General features: G+C 38.6%; 1 protein-coding gene across 1 annotated transcript in view; it reads left to right on the top strand.

The window, feature by feature from the left end:
- The window catches only part of TINAG (tubulointerstitial nephritis antigen), a gene marked incomplete at both ends in the record, with an annotated part of 101,974 nt that overhangs the window by 12,769 nt on the left and 65,946 nt on the right, over window positions 1–23,259 (top strand). The window contains one exon of the mRNA XM_082848569.1: window positions 2,491–2,605. Within this exon, the coding sequence (XP_082704695.1) occupies window positions 2,491–2,605 (115 nt within the window). The remainder of the gene's footprint in view (window positions 1–2,490; window positions 2,606–23,259) is intronic.

Here is a 23,259-nt window from a genome sequence, read left to right as displayed (position 1 = left end):
TTCTATAACAAATTCTTCTAACTCCTTCAGGAAGAGTTATGTTTCAGTCCTCTACTCCGAACAGATTTTGACCTACCGCTAAGAAATTATACATACTGAAGTCATTTCCCTCTTTGTAGGCTTTTTTAGAGTATGAGCTTTCTGAAGGTAGAGAAATTTATTTCTATGTTCCCAGTGTTTACTGAAGAATGTGGTAGATAAATTAAGAATGTTCAGTAAATCCTAACTTGAGTTAAAAGGAAAGTGATGACAGACATAGAGGACAGACTGGTTGTTGCCAAGGGAGAGGTGGGGTAGGAGAAGGATGGATTGGGAGTTTGGGACTAGCAGAATCAAACTAGTATATATAGGATGGATAAACAGCAAGGTCCTACTGTATAGCACAGGAACTATATTCAATATCCTGTGATAAAGCATAATGGAAAAGAATATGAAAGAGAATATATATATATATATGTATATATAACTGAATCACTTTGCTGTACGGCAGAAATTAACACAACATTGTAAATCAAATATACTTCAATTAAAAAAACAAAGTGATGAGCCTAGGTCAAAAAGGATGATGCAGAGCAGTGGTGCTATTCATGCTTTTTTGAGCATAAATTATAGTAAATCATACATGTAACTTTATGACCTAGTACACACACACACACACACACACACACACACATGCACTTGTACATATACTTAAATGTATATAAATATTACTTACCCTCACTCTGTCCTATAAACTCTAATATTTCCTATTGTTTGTCTTATAGTCTATTTTATCTTTTAAAATACTGATCCCTATTCACTAAATTGAATGATTAATTAAGTGGCCCCCAAATGTCTCAATGTTTGAAAACTACTAGTGTAGGGCACCAAAAACATATTTTACTGTTGCGTGATTTTGCCTAAGGCTGATCCTGGTGGTCTCTTAAATAAACCTGCAATGTCTAATATATTCAAAAGTTTCTTTATTGAAATTCCCTGGATGATGGAGATTACATTTAAAAATTGTGGCTCAAAGTTGCTTCAAGTTTTATGAACTAACAGATCTTGTAAAAGAAAAGAATTAACTTGCCAGGCATATTATTTTTTATTTTATTTTATTTTTTTTGCGGTACGCGGGCCTCTCACTGTTGTGGCCTCTCCCGCTGCGGAGCACAGGCTCCGGACGCGCAGGCTCAGCAGACATGGCTCACGGGCCCAGCCGCTCCGCAGCATGTGAGATCTTTGCGGACCGGGGGACGAACCCGTGTCCCCTGCATCGGCAGGCGGACTCTCAGCCACTGCGCCACCAGGGAAGCCCACCAGGGAAGCCCACCAGGCATAGTATTGAAAATTGAGTCATATTTTCAATCATTCATAAGAGCCTTTCACACTGTAAACAATTTTGGTGATAAACACAACATGATAGAGTTTAGATTTGCCTTAAGTACTGAAAATATATTGTCCTTAAGTTGTAGCTAATTCAAACAAACAATGATTAAATTACTTTCATCTTTCTCATTTTTCATCTCCTATCATCTCTTAAGGAATTGTTGTCTTGAAATCTCAACATTAGGTTTTTTTTTTTTTTTGCGTTATGCGGGCCTCTCACTGTTGTGGCCTCTCCCACTGCGGAGCATAGGCTCCGGACGCGCAGGCCCAGCGGCCATGGCTCACGGGACCAGCCGCTCCGCGGCATGTGGGATCCCCCTGGACCAGGGCACGAACCCATGTCCCCTGCATCGGCAGGCGGACTCTCAACCACTGCACCACCAGGGAAGCCCTCAACATTAGGTTTTGAAAACAAAGCTTACTTTTTTATGTAAGGGCACAAAATATGTCTCTAAAAAAAAGGTACTTTTTTGTTATCTAATTTTACATCAGTTAAATTTATATTATATTAATAATGACTAATATTATTGAGCATTTACCACAAATTAACTCATTTAATATATAATAGAATATTTCAATATTTCAATAAAATATTTCAATAAAATTAATTAGTGTTGCTGTAATCTTTTTAAGTATAACTATTTTATCCTCAATTTTTCATGGATACTTGTTTTTACATGGTCAGCTTCTTTTCAAATCTAAATTATAAATAAAACAGATTTCCCAATTTAACCTATAAGTACATTTCTGAACATTCAAGCTTCTTTCTAAAATACATTTAATGACATTTAGAAGAAACTGCATATATTGGCCTTATTATCACTAAAATCCCTTTACTGTATGTGGAGATTCAATATTCTTAAATTTAGTCTATATTAATACAGCCTTAGGTTCCTCATTTGAGACACTAAAATAATTGATATAGACCCACTTTAAGAAGAGTGATATGCTTCCCTATTAATCAATAATGCATCCTTAATATAATGAATATCTAGCTTTCAGTAACAGTTCCAATTTTGTCAGATTTGCTTCTATATAATTTCAGAAATATAAATGAACATGTAATGATAAAAGTGACATCATGTAACCTGTACCTATTTTTCTCTTTAATTTGTAAGGCAGATGGACAGCCCAGAACTACAGCCAATTCTGGGGAATGACTTTGGAGGAGGGTTTCACATATCGCCTTGGCACCCTGCCACCCAGCCCCTTGCTTCTGAGTATGAATGAAGTGGCAGTAGGTATCCTCTCTGTTTGACTCATGTATGTGTGTGTTTGTATAAGTGTGTTCATAGGTGCATATAAAGCAATTTTAAATAACTAAAATAGTGAGTTTAGTGCTTTCCGAGATAATTTTGTTATATAAATTAAAAAAAACCTTTCCCCAAAATGGTTGTTACATCCCCCCAAATTTTCATGTGGACTTTGAAATTTCACTAATATTAATTAGATATAGTTTCCTCTCTTCAGGAATGATTGTGTTCATTTACATTGCTAATCATTGCAGAGAAATTCATGTTTCTGATGATTGGCTTGTCGGTGACCCAATGCTTAAGCAAGTCATTAGTTGTCCTTATTTTTCTTTTTCTAAGTAAACTTAGTTATTTTGTGAATTCATCAAAACAGAGTTTTGACAGCTCTTGGGTACTCCATTATGAAATGAAGATAAAATACATGCCAGTAACTGCAGACAGGTATGCTATGATGACTAGCAGAAGTTTATCCTCAAAAATCCTCACATTTTCCATTTAAAGAACAGCTTCAAATTTCCCTGATGAGCTGGCAAACTCCTTCATGAAATTGCCATGTTTCGTAACACCCTCATGTTTCTAATACTATTGTATTGGTTTTCCCTTTCATTTTCAAGTGGTGTTATCTTCTGATAATATGTACCTTGCATAAAGAATCTTCCACCTGTCTAGTTATCACAGATGTCTAACTTAGAGCTGCAGTTTTACCATCCCATTTGTGGTGTCTCTCAGTTGAGATTTTGATTGTATTCAAGGCCTGCTACAAATGCCCGAGGCATTTGTATCATTTTTTTTTAGATTCCACATATAAGTGATATCATATGATATTTGTCTTTCTCTGTCTGACTTACTTCAAAAACAAACTTTTGGTTACCAAAGGGGAAGGGTGGGAGGGAGGAATAAATTAGGAGTTTGGGATTAACATATGCACACTACTATATACAAAATAGATTATCAACAAAGACCTACTCTATAGCACAGGGAACTATACTCAGTATTCTGTAATAACCTATATGGGAAAGAATCTGAAAAAGAATGGATATGTGTATATGGATAAATGGATCACTTTGCTGTATACCTGAAACTAACGCAGCACTGTAAATTAACTATACTCCAATATAAACTAAAAATTAAATTTAAAAAAATGTCCAGGGCAGAGAGGGGTTTCCTGGCTGCTGGAGAACTGGCTCTTCCCTCTGCAATGAAGGTGGCAGGTCCTGGCTGCCCGGAAGCTCTCAGCATCTCAGAGCAAGCAGGGCTGTTATTTATGCTGTTGGATGAGTTGTAAATCCACAAGTTCCTCATTAAATGTTCAATGTGCTTTGCTTTCAAAAGATGTAATCCCCTGACTAATTATTCCAGTTCAAATTCCAGTAGCAGGACCTGCTAAATTATAACTAGTATCAGAAAAGATCATAATAGCTGCCATGTATTGAGTAGTTGTGTGCCAATCACTCTTATCAGCACTTTCATACATTATCTCATCCAATTCCCAGCTTGATGTAGTGGATACTGTAATTCTCCACATTTTAAAGACAAGAACATTGACACAGAGAGAGGCCAAGTCACACGGAGATGGAGAGGAGAGAAAAGCCACCATAGAATTACTTAAATGGCAGAGTCAGGACTTTAAAAGATCTGCCCCCAAATGGTTCCTAGACTTCCGGTTTAATCAGTTAGCTTTGGCCAGTTCAGGTTCAAAACAGCAAAAAGTCTTTTCATCTTGGAGCCAGAACTAACTTTATGAAATGATCAGCTTAGATATATTTTTGGATTTTTTCCACAATCAGTAAGACATAACATCTTTAGAGGTGTGGCTCATATTCATAGCTTTTATTGACTTACTTATAAGATCAATTGGAAAAGAGTTATTTTTTCTGGCTGTTTACTTTTTCAATTTTGTCCTTATCTATCTGGAAAAAAAGAGACAGAAGTGTTTAGGAAAATAATAAATTCACCCTCTTTATAAGGATTACTCTTTCTCTTGCTTTTAGTGAGGGGTCCCAGTTAGCCAAATACTCATTTGGGTGTCAATATACATTTTTTCTTGATTCTTTCTAACATTTCCTTTTGAAGCTTTATTTTTTTGCAATTTAGAGTATTTTATATTATAGAGAAAATGAGGTATGTTTCTTTCCCAGGTTGCCACTCACTGTAGCATAGAAAAAGGCAATCTAATTCTAAATCATTTATTGGCTCCTAGGGATTTGTTTGCATAAAAGTGACTATGGTGATATTTAAATGAAAAATCTTAATGATTAGTACTCTGGGAGAATTTAAATTACTTAGTGCTATGAACTCATGTAATAAAGTAGCTAAGCAATTCCAGGAAAGCAATAAGGAAAATTTGGCTGATCTGTAAGACTTCTGTTACACACAAGGACATAGCTTCCCATTTCTAAGGCACAGTAGCTTGAGGGCTGAGGTCCTTTCAAAAAGTTTCTGAGTGTTTCCCTGGTGGCGCAGTGGTTGAGAGTCCGCCTGCCCATGCAGGGGACGCGGGCACGAGTGCCCCGGTCCGGGAAGATCCCACATGCCGCAGAGCGGCTGGGCCCGTGAGCCATGGACGCTGAGCCTGCGCGTCCAGAGCCTGTGCTCCGCAGCGGGAGAGGCCACAACAGTGAGAGGCCCGCGTACGGCAAAAAAAAAAAAAAAAAAAAAAGTTTCTGAGTGTTGGAGTTGTCCTAATACCTGGTCAGAAGATATCAGAAAATCAGAAATACAACAAGAACTTCAATGAAGAATGTGGGGTCTATATGAACGAAGTTAAACTGGTAGCCACAGGAAGAGCTTAAAAAATAGATTAATTCTTTGCCTGGTGACTACATAGAAAATACCCTCAATACATCAAATTGCCTCTGAATGGTGAAAATGAATTCTTTTGCGTGGGTATGCTTCTGGATAACTCCCTCCCCCTCAACTTTTCCCCAATTTTTTAAAATACCATTTTCAACATAGGATGGTATATATATATATATATATACACACTTAGGGTAGGCAGTTGCCAACAGTGGGAATGATTTTTCTGAGAAAATTCACTGCATCCCCAGCCTAAAACATCTCCCTTTCCTTGAGCCCATTACCTGGATGAGAACAGAGATTCACCAAATTCTTTATCTTGGGTAGGAAAGATGAGCAATGAGTCATTCCCAGGTCCTGGGAAAGCTCTCCTCTAGCTGGTTCCCTGGCTACGTTGCTTGACTTCAGTCACTAGTCACATAATGTGTCTGCTGAACGTACATTAGAAGAATATCAACAGGTCTTATACAAAGAGTTCCATGATTATATAAATATGAAAAAATCTGTTTAATCTGGATGAATTAGTTCAATTCAAATGATTTTTTGTGGAGTGTGATTCATAATAATGAGGAATAGAAATATGTTGATCATGGACGGTTAGAAAAAACTAACTTAAGGATTTTGGGAGCCTCTCCTTGATGGCAGTCCTATGTGAGGGCAGACAAAAGGAAACAAAAACTTACTGTTTTCTCTGGGTACAAGCAGACTGGATGAGAGGAAGTGAGAAAAAGGGAAAGAAAGAAGGCTAAGAGGGTCCTGCCTAGACCATGCAGCTTCTTGTTTTGTGTGAAGATTCGCTTCACCCACTTTAAAATTATGTCTAGTGTCAGGTCAAAAATGCCAGCTGATCAATCTTTGACTAACTTTTTCCTAAAAGCGTTTTCTTGAGATTGTTCAAAGCAATGCCTTGATTGGACAGCTCTGTTCCAAATTGTTGTACACTAAATATGTTAAGAATGATTAGACGATTCTCTGTCAGTCCCTTGAGACTGTGTATTTGCTTGCATAGATTCACAACGGGACTGATGTAGCTCCCTACAGAAACTTTAAATTCTGCCACTTGAGCCTTTTGTCTCCTTATGGTACAAAACAGGTGATTACACAGTTAAAATCTTATTTCAATATTTCTCAACATTTGTGCCATGGACCACCAATCCTGCAAGATTTGGAATACAGGTGTCCCATCTGTGGTCAAATACACTTGTGAAATGGTGTATTGTATCTTTCTTCCGAAGAGGCACACTATTCATTAGTATATTGAGGACACTAAGAACTCTTCCTCCAATGACCTTTTTTCCACCCAGTGTTTCCTAAACTCATGACATCAGAGAACCTTTTCTTCTTTGTTTGTTTATAATGACTGTTAATACTTCCCAAGATTAGATTAGATTAGATTCCACAGAACACACTTTAGGAGCTGCTAACATAAGCTAAAATATTGAAAGAAAAGTGCTGGAGAGAGCAGAAGTATATTCAGGGCTAAAACAGAACTTAATGTCTCAGAAAGAAAGCAATTATTATGACTGTATGCAAAATTGGCATGGGCTGAGGTCCTTTGGATCCAGCAGAAGCATCACAGTTGAAGTCTGTTAATAGGCACATGTAGGCAGTGCGTTTAGTCACGTGGCCCCATTTCACATACCGAGATGGACATGAGCTCTGCATCCTGTGTGCTTGGCTCTTAGTCTGGCTGAAATGATGGTAGCAGTGGTACCCAGTTCACAGGGCTGTACGAAGTCCATGAAATGATGACTAAGGAGTGTTTTAGCACACAGACTGTATAGTAGAGCATTAATGAAATGTTATTATATAGTATACAAAGTGGTTCTTTCTCCCTTGGATTAAGCTTGGGAAACTAGCAAGTTTCTGAAACAGGTAAATTTTGTAAGAGCTAAATTACCCAGAACTTAATCATTTGGAGCAGTTTCTTTCATAAAGAAAGGTGTAGCTCTGGGTTTATTGGCCCTGACAGAGAGTATATATCTTTGATAACCTGAAAGTTCTTCTACTATGCTCCTAAATCAAATCAAATCAAATCATGTCAAATCAAATCTAATCAAAGCAACCGTTCTGTACCTGATTATTTTTCCAGGAATTTAAATTTGGGAGATAACTTCAAGAGGCTTCCCTGTGTTATATTATATTATAAATACTGCAAACGTTTTGAATAAAACATACTATTTTCAAACAGAGATAGGGAAATTCAGAGTTCATTTTTCTACTTGGCTTAGTTAAAAAATATGTTTTTAATAGTTTTGTTGTTCATTTCCCAGGGAGAACAATAAAGTTAACAAAGCTATCACAGATAAATATCGCATCTTAGGTGGAGCTATCAATATTTAGAAATTATTGAAACATTAAGAAGGCTGGTATAGCATTTAAAGCCTGTAGCTTTACTATATTATACAGTATCGATTGATGTATGTAAAAATGTTCTAAATTTTTTTTTGTCAGCCTCATAGTTTACTAGTACATCTTTTCTCAGTCACCCAATACAGAAGATTTTAGTGTGTCTAAGTTGGCATTACCAACAAAGAAAAAATAACATCTTTTTCTATTGTTTTCTGGAAGTTAAAGTAAAATTGTATTTTATGTGTTATGTAATAACTTTTAAAACCACTGATCATTGAGACGAGAAAGGGAAATTTATTTCATCGTCTGGATACTTTATCATTATTTAGATAAGACATGGTATTTGATTGACTGGATCTATTTCTCTAGGAAGAATTTGTTTTTTCCTCTCTGAAAAATATTTTAGTGATAGTAAGTACTGAGGGATGAAAGGTACCTTTGGAAAAAATCAGAGTGACTACTACCAGCTTTTGTTTTTACCTCTCATATGTTATTGAATTTTTTTATTTGATTAGTTTTAATTTAATTATTTAATTAAAATTTAATTTAATTAACTAACCTACCTGAACAAACATCTACTTAATATCAATAATGTGTGTCACCCGTGTAAAGCATCTTGTAGAAACCAAAACACTAATTAGAAAAGTGAAAAACACAGTTCTATAGTTATATTCTTAATATATTATTGAACAAAAATAACTATTCTTTTCCATAAAATTGATGTTTAGCTCCATATGAACATGAGGCAATTGGCGTCAGGCTTTTATAATAATTGTATAGCATAGAGTAGGCGCCACTGATGCTGCAAAAGAGCATCACAGCCAGATGTTATGGTGGATTCTGTTTAAGTACATACTTCGCTCAGCTCATTTCAGAATCTCCTCTGCTCAGTGGGTAAAGAACCAGGGACAGAATGATTTGTCTCTGAATTAAGAGTTAAAATTCAAAGAGCATTGAAACATTTCCTCACGTCTCCTCCAGGCTCTTTCCTTTCTTTCTCTCCTTCTCCAAATAGAACCTCAAACCCTTCAGCAAACTTCAGGAAATACGCACTGGCCTCACTCCTTATCCAGCTTAACTTGTGGCAGAGTGAATGTCTCATCTGTCAAATCAGTTTCCGAGTTGTCAGTTTATTTTCTTTACTAAGGTCTGATGCATAGCACTGTGATGTAATTGAGCATGACTTGACCAATGCCATGGGGCTGAATTGATCACTGCAGGACATATCTTCAAAAAGAAATGTGAAAATTCATTTTTTCCCTTCTCTGGGAACAAAAATTTGGGGCTATTAAAAGGTAGATTCCTGAGGTGATTTGGTGTGTTGATATAAGGAGCCTGTGTGTTGATATCTTCACCAGTGCCGAATAGAAATGCAGAGACAGAGTTTTGGGTGAAGTAGAAAAGAATAGCTTCATTGCTTTGCCAGGCAAAGGGGGCCACAGAGGGCTAATGCCCTCAAAACCGTGTGTCCCGCCCTGGAGGGGGTAGTGTGGAGTCTTACAGTGTTCAAGGAGCAGGGCGTGGTCAGTTTGTAGACATTCTTCTCATTGGTTGGTGGTGAGGTAATTGGGAGTCAGCATTATCAACCTTCCAGCTCCACCGGTCTGCAGTCTAAGTGCTTGTGGGCAGCATACAGTTAACTTCTTCCACCTGGTAAGGGTTTCAGTATCTGCAAAACAGCTCAAAGGACATGGCTCAGAATATTATCTCTAGTCCTTGAGAAAGAACTAAAGGTCCTTGACTTAGTTTAATGGTTAAAGTATTCTTATTTTGTCTTACTTGACTGTTTCCCTTTCTTTCTGCATTTTCTCACCTCTCTGATTAAATTTATTCTTTGACTAAAGTTTTTCTACAGACAGAAGGCAGGCAGAGGACATGGGTGTGGGTCTATTTTGGAAGGCCTCATATGGTCTGGCTTGGTTACATGGACTCCCCAAATTTGGGTCTATCTAGTCCATACTGTGGTTCTTGCCAAAGTGCATTCCATGAAACACTAGTCCTCTGATCTGCTTCACAGTAAAACTGATGTGAAATCAAAGGAAAGTAAGTAAAATACCTTGCATTGGGTCATGCACATTAAAAATCACAAACATTATTTTCATTTCTTAGAGACTCTCAGCAGCACTTAGGTAGTTTATAAAAACTACTGCATTGAGGACAAAAATCTATTTAATTGTTAAAACCAGTTTCTCAGAACTGTTTGATTAATCAGCTCCTCTTTTTGTAATTATCTATTACAATTTCTCAGAACTAGTGTTCTAATGAAGTCGTTTTAGGAAATATCAGTTCATCAATCTCCAGAGGCACATTTTCTTCATTTTTTTACAACTCTAAAATTGGGAGGCTTCTTACATTTGATGATGTCCTGGGTTCAATGAAATATGGTATTGCCCTACCATAGCATCTTTTTTTTTTTTTTCTTTTGGGAATTATTTCTTTTTTCTTTTTTAACATCTTTATTGGAATATAATTGCTTTACAATGGTGTGTTAGTTTCTGCTTTATAACAAAGTGAATCTGTTATACATATATGTATGTTCCCATATCTCTTCCCTCTTGTGTCTCCCTCCCTCCCACCCTCCTTATCCAACCCCTCTAGGTGGTCACAAAGCACCGAGCTGATCTCCCTGTGCTATGTGGCTGCTTCCCACTAGCTATCTATTTTACGTTTGGTAGTGTATATATGTCCATGACACTCTCTCACTTTGTCACAGCTTACCCTTCCCCCTCCCCATATCCTCAAGTCCATTCTCTAGTAGATCTGTGTCTTTATTCCTGTCTTACCCCTAGGCTCTTCATGACATTTTTTTAAAAATTCCATATATATGTGTTAGCATACGGTATTTGTCTTTCTCCTTCTGACTTACGTCACTCTGTATGACAGAATCTAGGTCCATCCGCCTCATTACAAATAGCTCAATTTCATTTCTTTTTATGGCTGAGTAATATTCCATTGTATATATGTGCCACATCTTCTTTATCCATTCATCCGATGATGGACACTTAGGTTGTTTTCATCTCCTGGCTATTGTAAATAGAGCTGCAATGAACATTTTGGTACATGACTCTTTTTGAATTATGGTTTTCTCAGGGTATATGCCCAGTAGTGGGATTGCTGGGTCATATGGTGGTTCTATTTGCAGTTTTTTAAGGAATCTCCCTACTGTTCTCCATAGTGGCTGTACCAATTCACATTCCCACCAGCAGTGCAAGAGTGTTCCCTTTTCTCCACACCCTCTCCAGCATTTATGGTTTCTAGATTTTATGATGATGCCATTCTGACTGATGTGAGATGATATCACATTGCAGTTTTGATATGCATTGCCCTAATGATTAATGATGTTGAGCATTCTTTCATGTGTTTGTTGGCAGTCTGTATATCTTCTTTGGAGAAATGTCTATTTAGGTCTTCAGCCCATTTTTGGATTGGGTTGTTTGTTTTTTCGTTATTGAGCTGCATGAGCTGCTTGTAAATTTTGGCGATTAATCCTTTGTCAGTTGCTTCATTTGCAAATATTTTTTCCCATTCTGAGGGTTGTCTTTTGGATTTGTTTATGGTTTCCTTTGCTGTGCAAAAGCTTTGTAGTTTCATTAGGTCCCATTTGTTTATTTTTGTTTTTATTTCCATTTCTCTAGGAGGTGGGTCAAAAAGGATCTTGCTGTGATTTATGTCATAGAGTGTTCTGCCTATGTTTTTCTCTAAGAATTTGATAGTTTCTGGCCTTACATTTAGGTCTTTAATCCATTTTGAGCTTATTTTTGTGTATGGTGTTAGGGATTGATCTAATCTCATATTTTTTCATGTACCTGTCCAGTTTTCCCAGCACCACTTATTGAAGAGACTGTCCTTTCTCTACTGTACATTCCTGCCTCCTTTATCAAAGACAGGGTGACCATATGTGTGTGGGTTTATCTCTGGGCTTTCTATCCTGTTCCATTGATCTATATTTCTGTTTTTGTACCAGTACCATACTGTCTTGATTACTGTAGCTTTGCAGTATAGTCTGAAGTCAGGAAGCCTGATTCTTCCAGCTACTTTTTCCTTCTCAAGATTGCTTTGGCTATTCGGGGTCTTTTGTGTTTCCATACAAATTGTGAAATTTTTTGTTCTAGTTCTGTGAAAAATGCCAGTGATAGTTTGATAGGGATTGCATTGAATCTGTAGATTGCTTTGGGTAGTAGAGTCATTTTCACAATGTTGATTCTTCCAATCCAAGAACATGGTATATCTCTCCATCTATTTGTATCACCTTTAATTTCTTTCATCAGTGTCTTATAATTTTCTGCATACAGGTCTTTTGTCTCCTTAGGTAGGTTTATTCCTAGATATTTTATTCTTTTTGTTGCAATGGTAAATGGGAGTGTTTTCTTGATTTCAATTTCAGATTTTTCATCATTCGTGTATAGGAATGCCAGAGATTTCTGTGCATTAATTTTGTATCCTGCTACTTTACCAAATTCATTGATTAGCTCTAGTAGTTTTCTGGTAGCATCTTTAGGATTCTCTATGTATAGTATCATGTCATCTGCAAACAGTGACAGCTTTACTTCTTATTTTCCAATTTGGATTCATTTATTTTCTTTTCTCCTCTGATTGCTGTCGCTAAAACTTCCAAAACTATGTTGAATAAGAGTGGTGAGAGTGGGCAACCTTATCTTCTTCCTGATCTTAGTGGAAATGCTTTCAGTTTTTCACCATTGAGGATGCTGTTGGCTGTGGGTTTGTCATATATGGCCTTTAATATGTTGAGGAAAGTTCCCTCTATGCCTACTTCCTGGAGGGTTTTTTATCATAAATGGGCATTGAATTTTGTCAAAAGCTTTCTTTGCATCTATTGAGATGACCATATGGTTTTTCTCCTTCAATTAGTTAATACGGTGTATCACATTGATTGATTTGCATATATTTTTTTTTTTTTTGTGTGTTGATTTTTTTTTTTTTTTAACATCTTTATTGGAGTATAATTGCTTTACAATGGTATGTTAGTTTCAGCTTCACAACAAAATGAATCAGTTATATATATACATATATTCCCATATCTCTTCCCGCTTGCATCTCCCTCCCTCCCACCCTCCCTATCCCACCCCTCCAGGCGGTCACAAAGCACCGAGCTGATCTCCCTGTGCTATGCGGCTGCTTCCCACTAGCTATCTACCTTACGTTTGGTAGTGTATATATGTCCATGCCTCTTTATCGCTTTGTCACCATTTACCCTTCCCCCTCCCCATAGCCTCAAGTCCATTCTCTAGTAAGTCTGTGTCTTTATTCCTGTTTCACCCCTAGGTTTTTCATGACATTTTTATTTTTTAAATTCCATATATATGTGTTAGCATACGGTATTTGTCTCTCTCTTTCTGACTTACTTCACTCTGTATGACAGACTCTAGGTCTATCCACCTCATTACAAATAGCTCAATTTCGTCTCTTTTTATGGCTGAGTAATATTCCATTGTATATATGTGCCACATCTTCTTTATCCATTCATCCGATGATGGACACTTAGGTTGTTTCCATCTCTGGGCTATTGTAAATAGAGCTGCAATGAACATTTTGGTACATGACTCTTTTTGAATTATGGTTTTCTCAGGGTATATGCCCAGTAGTGGGATTGCTGGGTCATATGGTAGTTCTATTTGTAGCTTTTTAAGGAACCTCCATACTGTTCTCCACAGTGGCTGTATCAATTTACATTCCCACCAACAGTGTAAGAGGGTTCCCTTTTCTCCACACCCTCTCCAGCATTTATTGTTTCTAGATTTTTTGATGATGGCCATTCTGACTGGTGTGAGATGATATCTCATTGTAGTTTTGATTTGCATTTCTCTCATGATTAGTGATGTTGAGCATTCTTTCATGTGTTTGTTGGCACTCTGTATATCTTCTTTGGAGAAATGTCTATTTAGGTCTTCTGCCCATTTTTGGATTGGGTTGTTTGTTTTTTTGTTATTAAGCTGCATGAGCTGCTTATAAATTTTGGAGATCAATCCTTTGTCAGTTGCTTCATTTGCAAATATTTTCTCCCATTCTGAGGGTTGTCTTTTGGTCTTCTTTATGGTTTCCTTTGCTGCGCAAAAGCTTTTAAGTTTCATTAGGTCCCATTTGTTTACTCTTCTTTTTATTTCCATTTCTCTAGGAGGTGGGTCAAAAAGGACCTTGCTGTGATTTATGTCATAGAGTGTTCTGCCTATGTTTTCCTCTAAGAGTTTGATAGTTTCTGGCCTTACATTTAGGTCTTTAATCCATTTTGAGCTTATTTTTGTGTACGGTGTTAGGGAGTGATCTAATTTCATACTTTTACATGTAGCTGTCCAGTTTTCCCAGCACCACTTATTGAATAGGCTGTCCTTTCTCCACTGTACATTTCTGCCTCCTTTGTCAAAGATAAGGTGACCATATGTGCGTGGGTTTATCTCTGGGCTTTCTATCCTGTTCCATTGATCTATCTTTCTGTTTTTGTGCCAGTACCATACCGTCTTGATTACTGTAGCTTTGTAGTATAGTCTGAAGTCTGGGAGCCTGATTCCTCCAGTTCCTTCTTTCGTTCTCAAGATTGCTTTGGCTATTCGGGGTCTTTTGTGTTTCCATACAAATTGCAAAATTTTTTGTTCTAGTTCTGTGAAAAATGCCAGTGGTAGTTTGATAGGGATTGCATTGAATCTATAGATTGCTTTCGGTAGTAGAGTCATTTTCACAATGTTGATTCTTCCAATCCAAGAACATGGTATATCTCTCCATCTATTTGTATCATCTTTAATTTCTTTCATCAGTGTCTTATAATTTTCTGCATACAGATCTTTTGTCTCCTTAGGTAGGTTTATTCCTAGATATTTTATTCTTTTTGTTGCAATGGTAAATGGGAGTGTTTTCTTGATTTCACTTTCAGATTTTTCATCATTAGTATATAGGAATGCCAGAGATTTCTGTGCATTAATTTTGTATCCTGCCACTTTACCAAATTCATTGATTAGCTCTAGTAGTTTTCTGGTAGCATCTTTAGGGTTCTCTATGTATAGGATCATGTCATCTGCAAACAGTGACAGCTTTACTTCTTCTTTTCCGATTTGGATTCCTTTTATTTCCTTTTCTTCTCTGATTGCTGTGGCTAAAACTTCCAAAACTATGTTGAATAAGAGTGGTGAGAGTGGGCAACCTTGTCTTGTTCCTGATCTTAGTGGAAATGCTTTCAGTTTTTCACCATTGAGGATGATGTTTGCTGTGGGCTTGTCATATATGGCCTTTATTATGTTGAGGAAAGTTCCCTCTATGCCTACTTTCTGCAGGGTTTTTATCATAAATGGGTGTTGAATTTTGTCAAAAGCTTTCTCTGCATCTATTGAGATGATCATATGGTTTTTCTCCTTCAGTTTGTTAATATGGTTTATCACATTGATAGATTTGCGTATATTGAAGAATCCTTGCATTCCTGGAATAAACCCCACTTGATCATGGTGTATGATCTTTTTAATGTGCTGTTGGATTCTGTTTGCTAGTATTTTGTTGAGGATTTTTGCATCTATGTTCATCAGTGATATTGGCCTGTAGTTTTCTTTCTTTGTGACATCCTTGTCTGGTTTTGGTATCAAGGTGATGGTGGCCTCGTAGAAGGAGTTTGGGAGTGTTCCTCCCTCTGCTATATTTTGGAAGAGTTTGAGAAGGATAGGTGTTAGCTCTTCTCTAAATGTTTGATAGAATTCGCCTGTGAAGCCATCTGGTCCTGGGCTTTTCTTTGTTGGAAGATTTTTAATCACAGTTTCAATTTCAGTGCTTGTGATTGGTCTGTTCATATTTTCTATTTCTTCCTGATTCAGTCTTGGCAGGTTGTGCCTCTCTAAGAATTTGTCCATTTCTTCCAGATTGTCCATTTTATTGGCATAGAGTTGCTTGTAGTAATCTCTCATGATCTCTTTTATTTCTGCAGTGTCAGTTGTTACCTCTCCTTTTTCATTTCTAATTCTATTGATTTGGGTCTTCTCCCTTTTTTTCTTGATGAGTCTGGCTAGTGGTTTATCTATTTTGTTTATCTTCTCAAAGAACCAGCTTTTAGTTTTATTGATCTTTGCTATTGTTTCCTTCATTTCTTTTTCATTTATTTCTGATCTGATTTTTATGATTTCTTTCCTTCTGCTAGCTTTGGGGTTTTTTTGTTCTTCTTTCTCTAATTGCTTGAGGTGCAAGGTTAGGTTGTTTATTCGAGATGCTTCCTGCTTCTTAAGGTGGGCTTGTATTGCTATAAACTTCCCCCTTAGAACTGCTTTTGCTGCATCCCACAGGTTTTGGGTCGTTGTGTCTCCATTGTCATTTGTTTCTAGGTATTTTTTGATTTCTTCTTTGATTTCTTCAGTGATATCTTCATTATTAAGTAGTGTATTGTTTAGCCTCCATGTGTTTGTATTTTTTACAGATCTTTTCCTGTAATTGATATCTAGTCTCATGGCGTTGTGGTCAGAAAAGATACTTGATACAATTTCAATTTTCTTAAATTTACCAAGGCTTGATTTGTGACCCAAGATATGATCTATCCTGGAGAATGTTCCATGAGCACTTGAGAAAAATGTGTATTCTGTTGTTTTTGGATGGAATGTCCTATAAATATCAATTAACTCCATCTCGTTTAATGTATCATTTAAAGCTTGTGTTTCCTTATTTATTTTCATTTTGGATGATCTGTCCATTGGTGAAAGTGGGGTGTTAAAGTCCCCTACTATGAATGTGTTACTGTCGATTTCCCCTTTTATGGTTGTCAGTATTTGCCTTATGTATTGAGGTGCACCTATGTTGGGTGCATAAATATTTACAATTGTTATATCTTCCTCTTGGATTGATCCCTTGATCATTATGTAGTGTCCTTCTTTGTCTCTTCTAATAGTCTTTGTTTTAAAGTCTATTTTGTCTGATATGAGAATTGCTACTCCAGCTTTCTTTTGGTTTCCACTTGCATGAAATACCTTTTTCCATCCCCTTACTTTCAGTCTGTATGTGTCTCTAGGTCTGAAGTGGGTCTCTTGTAGACAGCAAATATATGGGTCTTGTTTTTGTATCCATTCAGCCAATCTGTGTCTTTTGGTGGGAGCATTTAGTCCATTTACATTTAAGGTAATTATCGATATGTGTGTTCCTATTCCCATTTTCTTCATTGTTTTGGGTTTGTTATTGTAGGTCCTTTCCTTCTTTTGTGTTTCTTGCCTAGAGAAGTTCCTTTAGCAGTTGTTGTAGAGCTGGTTTGGTGGTGCTGAACTCTCTCAGCTTTTGCTTGTCTGTAAAGGTTTTAATTTCTCCATCAAATCTGAATGAGATCCTTGCTGGGTAGAGTAATCTTGGTTGCAGGTTTTTCTCCTTCAACACTTTCAATATGTCCTGCCACTCCCTTCTGACTTGCAGAGTTTCTGCTGAAAGATCAGCTGTTAACCTTATGGGGATTCCCTTGTGTGTTATTTGTTGTTTTTCCCTTGCTGCTTTTACTATGTTTTCTTTGTATTTAGTTTTTGACAGTTTGATTAATATGTGTCTTGGCGTATTTCTCCTTGGATTTATCCTGTATGGGACTCTCTGTGCTTCCTGGACTTGATTAACTATTTCCTTTCCCATATTAGGGAAGTTTTCAACTATAATCTCTTCAAATATTTTCTCAGTCCCTTTCTTTTTCTCTTCTTCTTCTGGAACCCCTATAATTCGAATGTTGGTGCGTTTAATGTTGTCCCAGAGGTCTCTGAGACTGTCCTCAGTTCTTTTCATTCTTTTTTCTTTATTCTGCTCTGCAGTAGTTATTTCCACTATTTTATCTTCCAGGTCACTTATCCGTTCTTCTGCCTCAGTTATTCTGCTATTGATCCCATCTAGAGTACTTTTAATTTCATTTATTGTGTTGTTCATCGTTGCTTGTTTCATCTTTAGTTCTTCTAGGTCCTCGTTAACTGATTCTTGCAATTTGTCCATTCTATTGTCCATTCTATCTCCAAGATTTCGGATCAACCTTACTATCATTATTCTGAATTCTTTTTCAGGTAGACTGCCTATTTCCTCTTCATTTGTTAGGTCTGGTGGGTTTTTATCTTGCTCCTTCATCTGCTGTGTGTTTTTCTGTCTTCTCATTTTGCTTATCTTACTGTGTTTGGGGTCTCCTTTTTTTTTTTTTTGCAGGCTGAAGGTTCGTAGTTCCTGTTGTTTTTTGAGTCTGTCCCCAGTGGCTAAGGTTGGTTCAGTGGGTTGTGTAGGCTTCCTGGTGGAGGGTACTAGTGCCTGTGTTCTGGTGTATGAGGCTGGATCTTGTCTTTCTGGTGGGCAGGTCCACGTCTGGTGGTGTGTTTTGGGGTGTCTGTAGACTTATTATGATTTTGGGCAGCCTCTCTGCTAATGGGTGGGGTTGTGTTCCTGTCTTGCTAGTTGTTTGGCATAGGATGTCCAGCACTGTAGCTTGCTGGTCGTTGAGTGAAGCTGGGTGCTGGCGTTGAGATGGAGATCTCTCGGAGATTTTTGCTGTTTGATATTATGTGCAGCTGGGAGGCCTCTTGTGGACCAGTGTCCTGAAGTTGGCTCTCCCACCTCAGAGGCACAGCACTGAGTCCTGGCTGCAGCACCAAGAGCCTTTCATCCACAGGGCTCCTTAATTTGGGATGATTCGTTGTCTATTCAGGTATTCCACAGATGCAGGGTATATCAAGTTGATTGTGGAGCTTTAATCCGCTGCTTCTGAGGCTGCTGGAAGAGATTTCCCTTTCTCTTCTTTGTTCTCACAGCTCCCAGGGGCTCAGCTTTGGATTTGGCCCCGCCTGTGCGTGTAGGTCGCCGGAGGGCGTCTGTTCTTTGCTCAGACAGGACGGGGTTAAAGGAGCCACTGATTCGGAGGCTCTGGCTCACCCAGGCCGGGGGGTAGGGAGGGTCACGGAGTGCAGGGCGGGCCTGCAGCGGCAGAGGCCGGCGTGACGCTGCAGCCTGAGGCGCGCCGTGCGCTCTCCCGGGGGAGCCGTCCCCGGATCCCGGGACCCCGGCAGCGGCGGGCTGCACAGGCTCCCCGGAAGGGCGTGTGGCTAGTGACCTGCGCTCGCACACAGGCCTCCTGGCGGCGGCAGCAGCGGCCTTAGCGTCCCATGTCCGTCTCTGGGCTCCGCACTCTTAGCCGCGGCTCGCGCCCGTCTCCGGAGCTCTCCCAAGCAGCGTTCCCAATCCCCCCTCCTCGTGCACGAGGAAACAAAGAGGGACGTAAAAGTCTCTTGCCTCTTCGGCAGGTCCAGACCCCTCCCCAGACTCTCTCCCGGCCAGCCGCGGCGCACCAACGCCCTGCAGGCTGTGTTCACGCCGCCAACCTCAGTCCTCTCCCGGCGCTCCGACAAAAGCCGGAGCCTCAGCTCCCAGTCCCGCCCGCCCCGGCGGGCGAGCAGACAAGCCTCTCGGCTGGTGAGTGCCGGTCGGCCCGATCCTCTGCGCTGGAATCTCTCCGCTTTGCCCTCCGCACCCCTGTTGCTGTGCTCTCCTCCGCGGCTCCCAAGCTCCCCCACTCCGCCTCCCGAAGTCTCCACCCGCGAAGGGGCTCCTAGTGTGTGGACACTTTTCCTCCTTCACAGCTCTCTCCCGCTGGTGCAGGACCCGTCCCTATTCTTTTGTCTCTGTTTAGTTTTTTCTTTTGCCCTAACCAGGTACGTGGGGGGGTTCCTTGCCTTTTGGGAGGTCTGAGGTCTTCTGCCAGCGTTCAGTAGGTGCTCCGTAGGAGTTGTTCCACGCGTAGATGTATTTCTGGTGTATCTGTGGAGAGGAAGGTGATCTCCGCGTCTTACTCTTCCGCCATCTTCCCGGAACTCCCCCTCGATTTGCATATATTGAAGAATCCTTCCATTCCTGGGATAAACCCCACTTGATCATAGTGTATGATTCTTTTAATGTGCTGTTGGATTCTGTTTGCTAGTATTTTGTTGAGGATTTTTGCAACTATGTTCATCAGTGATATTGGCCTGTAGTTTTCTTTCTTTGTGACATCTTTGTCTGGTTTTGATATCAGAGTGATGGTGGCCTCGTAGAATGAGTTTGGGTGTGTTCCTCCCTCTGCTATATTTTGGAAGAGTTTGAGAAAGATAGGTGTTAGCTCTTCTCTAAGTGTTTGATAGAATTCGCCTGTGAAGCCATCTGATCCTGGACTTTTGTTTGTTGGAAGATTTTTAATCACAGTTTCAATTTCAGTGCTTGTGATTGGTCTGTTCATATTTTCTATTTCTTCCTGATTCAGTCTTGGCAGGTTGTGAATTTCTAAGAATTTGTCCATTTCTTCCAGGTTGTCCATTTTATTGGCATAGAGTTGCTTTTATTAATCTCTCATGATCATTTGTATTTCTGCAGTGTCAGTTGTTACTTCTCCTTTTTCATTTCTAATTCTATTGATTTGAGTCTTCTCCCTTTTTTTCTTGATGAGTCTAGCTAATGGTTTATCAATTTTGTTTATCTTCTCAAAGGCAGCTTTTAGTTTTATTGATCTTTGCTATCATTTCCTTCATTTCTTTTTCATTTATTTCTGATCTGATCTTTATGATTTCTTTCCTTCTGTTAACTTTGGGTTTTTTTTTGTTCTTCTTTCTCTAATTCCTTTAGGTGCAAGGTTAGGTTGTTTATTCGAGATGTTTCTTGTTTCTTAAGGTAGGATTGTATTGCTATAAACTTCCCTCTTAGAACTGCTTTTGCTGCATCCCATAGGTTTTGGGTTGTCTTGTCTCCATTGTCATTTGTTTCTAGGTATTTCTTGATTTCCTCTTTGATTTCTTCAGTGATCACTTTGTTATTAAGTAGTGTATGGTTTAGCCTCCATGTGTTTGTATTTTTTACAGATCTTTTCCTGTAATTGATATCTAGTCTCATAGTGTTGTGGTTGGAAGGATACTTGATACGATTTCAATTTTCTTAAATTTACCAAGACTTGATTTGTGACCCAAGATATGATCTATCCTGGAGAATGCTCCATGAGTACTTGAGAATAAAGTGTATTCTGCTGTTTTTGGATGGAATGTCCTATAAATATCAATTAAGTCCATCTTGTTTAATGTATCATTTAAAGCTTGTGTTTCCTTATTTATTTTCATTTTGGATGATCTGTCCATGGGTGAAAGTGGGGTGTTAAAGTCCCCTACTATGAATGTGTTACTGTCGATTTCCTCTTTTATGGCTGTTAGTATTTGCCTTATGTATTGAGGTGCTCCTATGTTGGGTGCATAAATATTTACAATCGTTATATATTCTTCTTGGATCGATCCCTTGATCATTATGTGGTGTCCTTCTTTGTCTCTTCTAATAGCCTTTATTTTAAAGTCTATTTTGTCTGATATGAGAATTGCTACTCCAGCTTTCTTTTGGTTTCCATTTGCATGGAATATCTTTTTCCATCCCTTCACTTTCAGTCTGTATGTGTCTCTAGGTCTGAAGTGGGTCTCTTGTAGACAGCGTATATATGGGTCTTTCTTTTGTATCCATTCAGCCAATCTGTGACTTTTGGTGGGAGCATTTAATCCATTTACATTTAAGGTAATTATTGATATGTATGTTCCTATTCCCATTTTCTTAATTGTTTTGTGTTTGTTATTGTAGGTCTTTTCCTTCTCTTGTGTTTCTTGCCTAGAGAAGATCCTTTAGCATTTTTTGTAAAGGTGGTTTAGTGGTGCTGAACTCTCTTAGCTTTTGCTTGTCTGTAAAGGTTTTAATTTCTCCATCAAATCTGAAAGAGATCCTTGCTGGGTAGAGTAAACTTGGTTGTAGGTTTTTCTCCTTCATCACTTTAAATATGTCTTGCCAGTCCCTCTGGCTTGCAGAGTTTCTGCTGAAAGGTCAGCTGTTAACCTTACGGGGATTCCCTTGTGTGTTATTTGTTGTTTTCCCCTTGCTGCTTTTAATATGTTTTCTTTGAATTTAATTTTTGACAGTTTGATTAATATGTGTCTTGGCATGTTTCTCCTTGGATTCATCCTGTATGGGACTCTCTGTGCTTCCTGGACTTGATTAACTATTTCCTTTTCCATATTAGGGAAGTTTTCAACTATAATCTCTTCAAATATTTTCTCAGTCCCTTCCTTTTTCTCTTCTTCTTCTGGAACCCCTATAATTTGAATGTTGGTGCGTTTAATATTGTCCCAGAGGTCTCTGAGACTGTCCTCAGTTCTTTTCATTCTTTTTTCTTTATTCTTCTCTGCAGTAGTTATTTCCACTATTCTATCTTCCAGGTCACTTATCCGTTCTTCTGCCTCAGTTATTCTGCTACTGATCTCTTCTAGAGTATTTATAATTTCATTTATTGTGTTTTTCATCATTGCTTGTTTCATCTTTAGTTCTTCTCGATTCTTGTTAATGGTTTCTCGCATATTCTCTATTCTGTTTCCAAGATTTTGATTGTCTTTATTATCATTATTCTGCATTATTTTTCAGGTAGACTGCCTATTTACTCTTCATTTATTAGGTCTGGTGGGTTTTTATCTTGCTCCTTCATCTGCTGTGTGTTTTTCTCTCTTCTCATTTTGCTTATCTTACTGTTTTTGGGGTCTCCTTTTTGCAGGCTGCAAATTTGTAGTTCCCATTGTTTTTGGTATCTGTCTCTAGTGGCTAAAGTTGGTTCAATGGGTTGTGTAGGCTTCCTGGTGGAGGGGACTAGTGCCTGTGTTCTGGTGGATGTGGCTGGATTCTGTCTTTCTGGTGGGCAGGTCCATGTCTGGTGGTGTGTTTTGGGGTGTCTGTGGACTCATTATGATTTTAGGCAGCCTCTCTGCTAATGGGTGGGGTTGTATTCCTGTCTTGCTAGTTGTTTGGCATAGGGTGTCCAGCACTAAAGCTTGCTGTTCATTGAGTGAAGCTGGGTGTTGGTGTTGAGATGGAGATCTCTGGGAGATTTTTGCCATTTGATATTACATGGAGCTGGGAGGTCTCTTGTGGACCAGTGTCCTGAAGTTGGCTCTCCCACCTCAGAGGCACAGCACTGACTCCTGGCTGCAGCACCAAGAGCCTTTCATCTCAGCTCAGAATAAAAGAGAAAAAGTAGAAAGAAAGAAAGAAAGAGGATAAAAGAAAATAAAATAAAGTAAGGTAAAATAAAATAAAGTTATTAAAATATAATTACTCAGAAATAAATTTTTTTAAAAAGTAGAAGACAAAACAAAACAAAACAAAACAAAAAACGGACAGATAGAACCCTAGGACAAATGGTGAAAGAAAAGCTATACAGACAAAATCTCACCCAGAAGCATACACATACACACTCACAAAAAGAGGAAAAGGGGAAAAAATAATAAATCTTGCTCTCAAAGTCCACCTTCTAATTTGGGGTGATTTGTTGTCTATTCAGGTATTCCACAGATGCAGGTTACATCAAGTTGATTGTGGAGCTTTAATCCGCTGCTTCTGAGGCTGCTGGGAGAGATTTCCCTTTCTCTTCTTTGTTCGCACAGCTCCCGGGGTTCAGCTTTGGATTTGGCCCCGCCTCTGCGTGTAGGTCGCCAGAGGGTGTCTATTCTTCTCAGACAGGATGGGGTTA

Source organism: Leucopleurus acutus (assembly GCF_964270905.1).
Source record: "Leucopleurus acutus genome assembly, chromosome: 10".
Lineage (NCBI taxonomy): Eukaryota > Metazoa > Chordata > Mammalia > Artiodactyla > Delphinidae > Leucopleurus > Leucopleurus acutus.
This window is presented reverse-complemented; position numbering and strand designations above follow the sequence as displayed.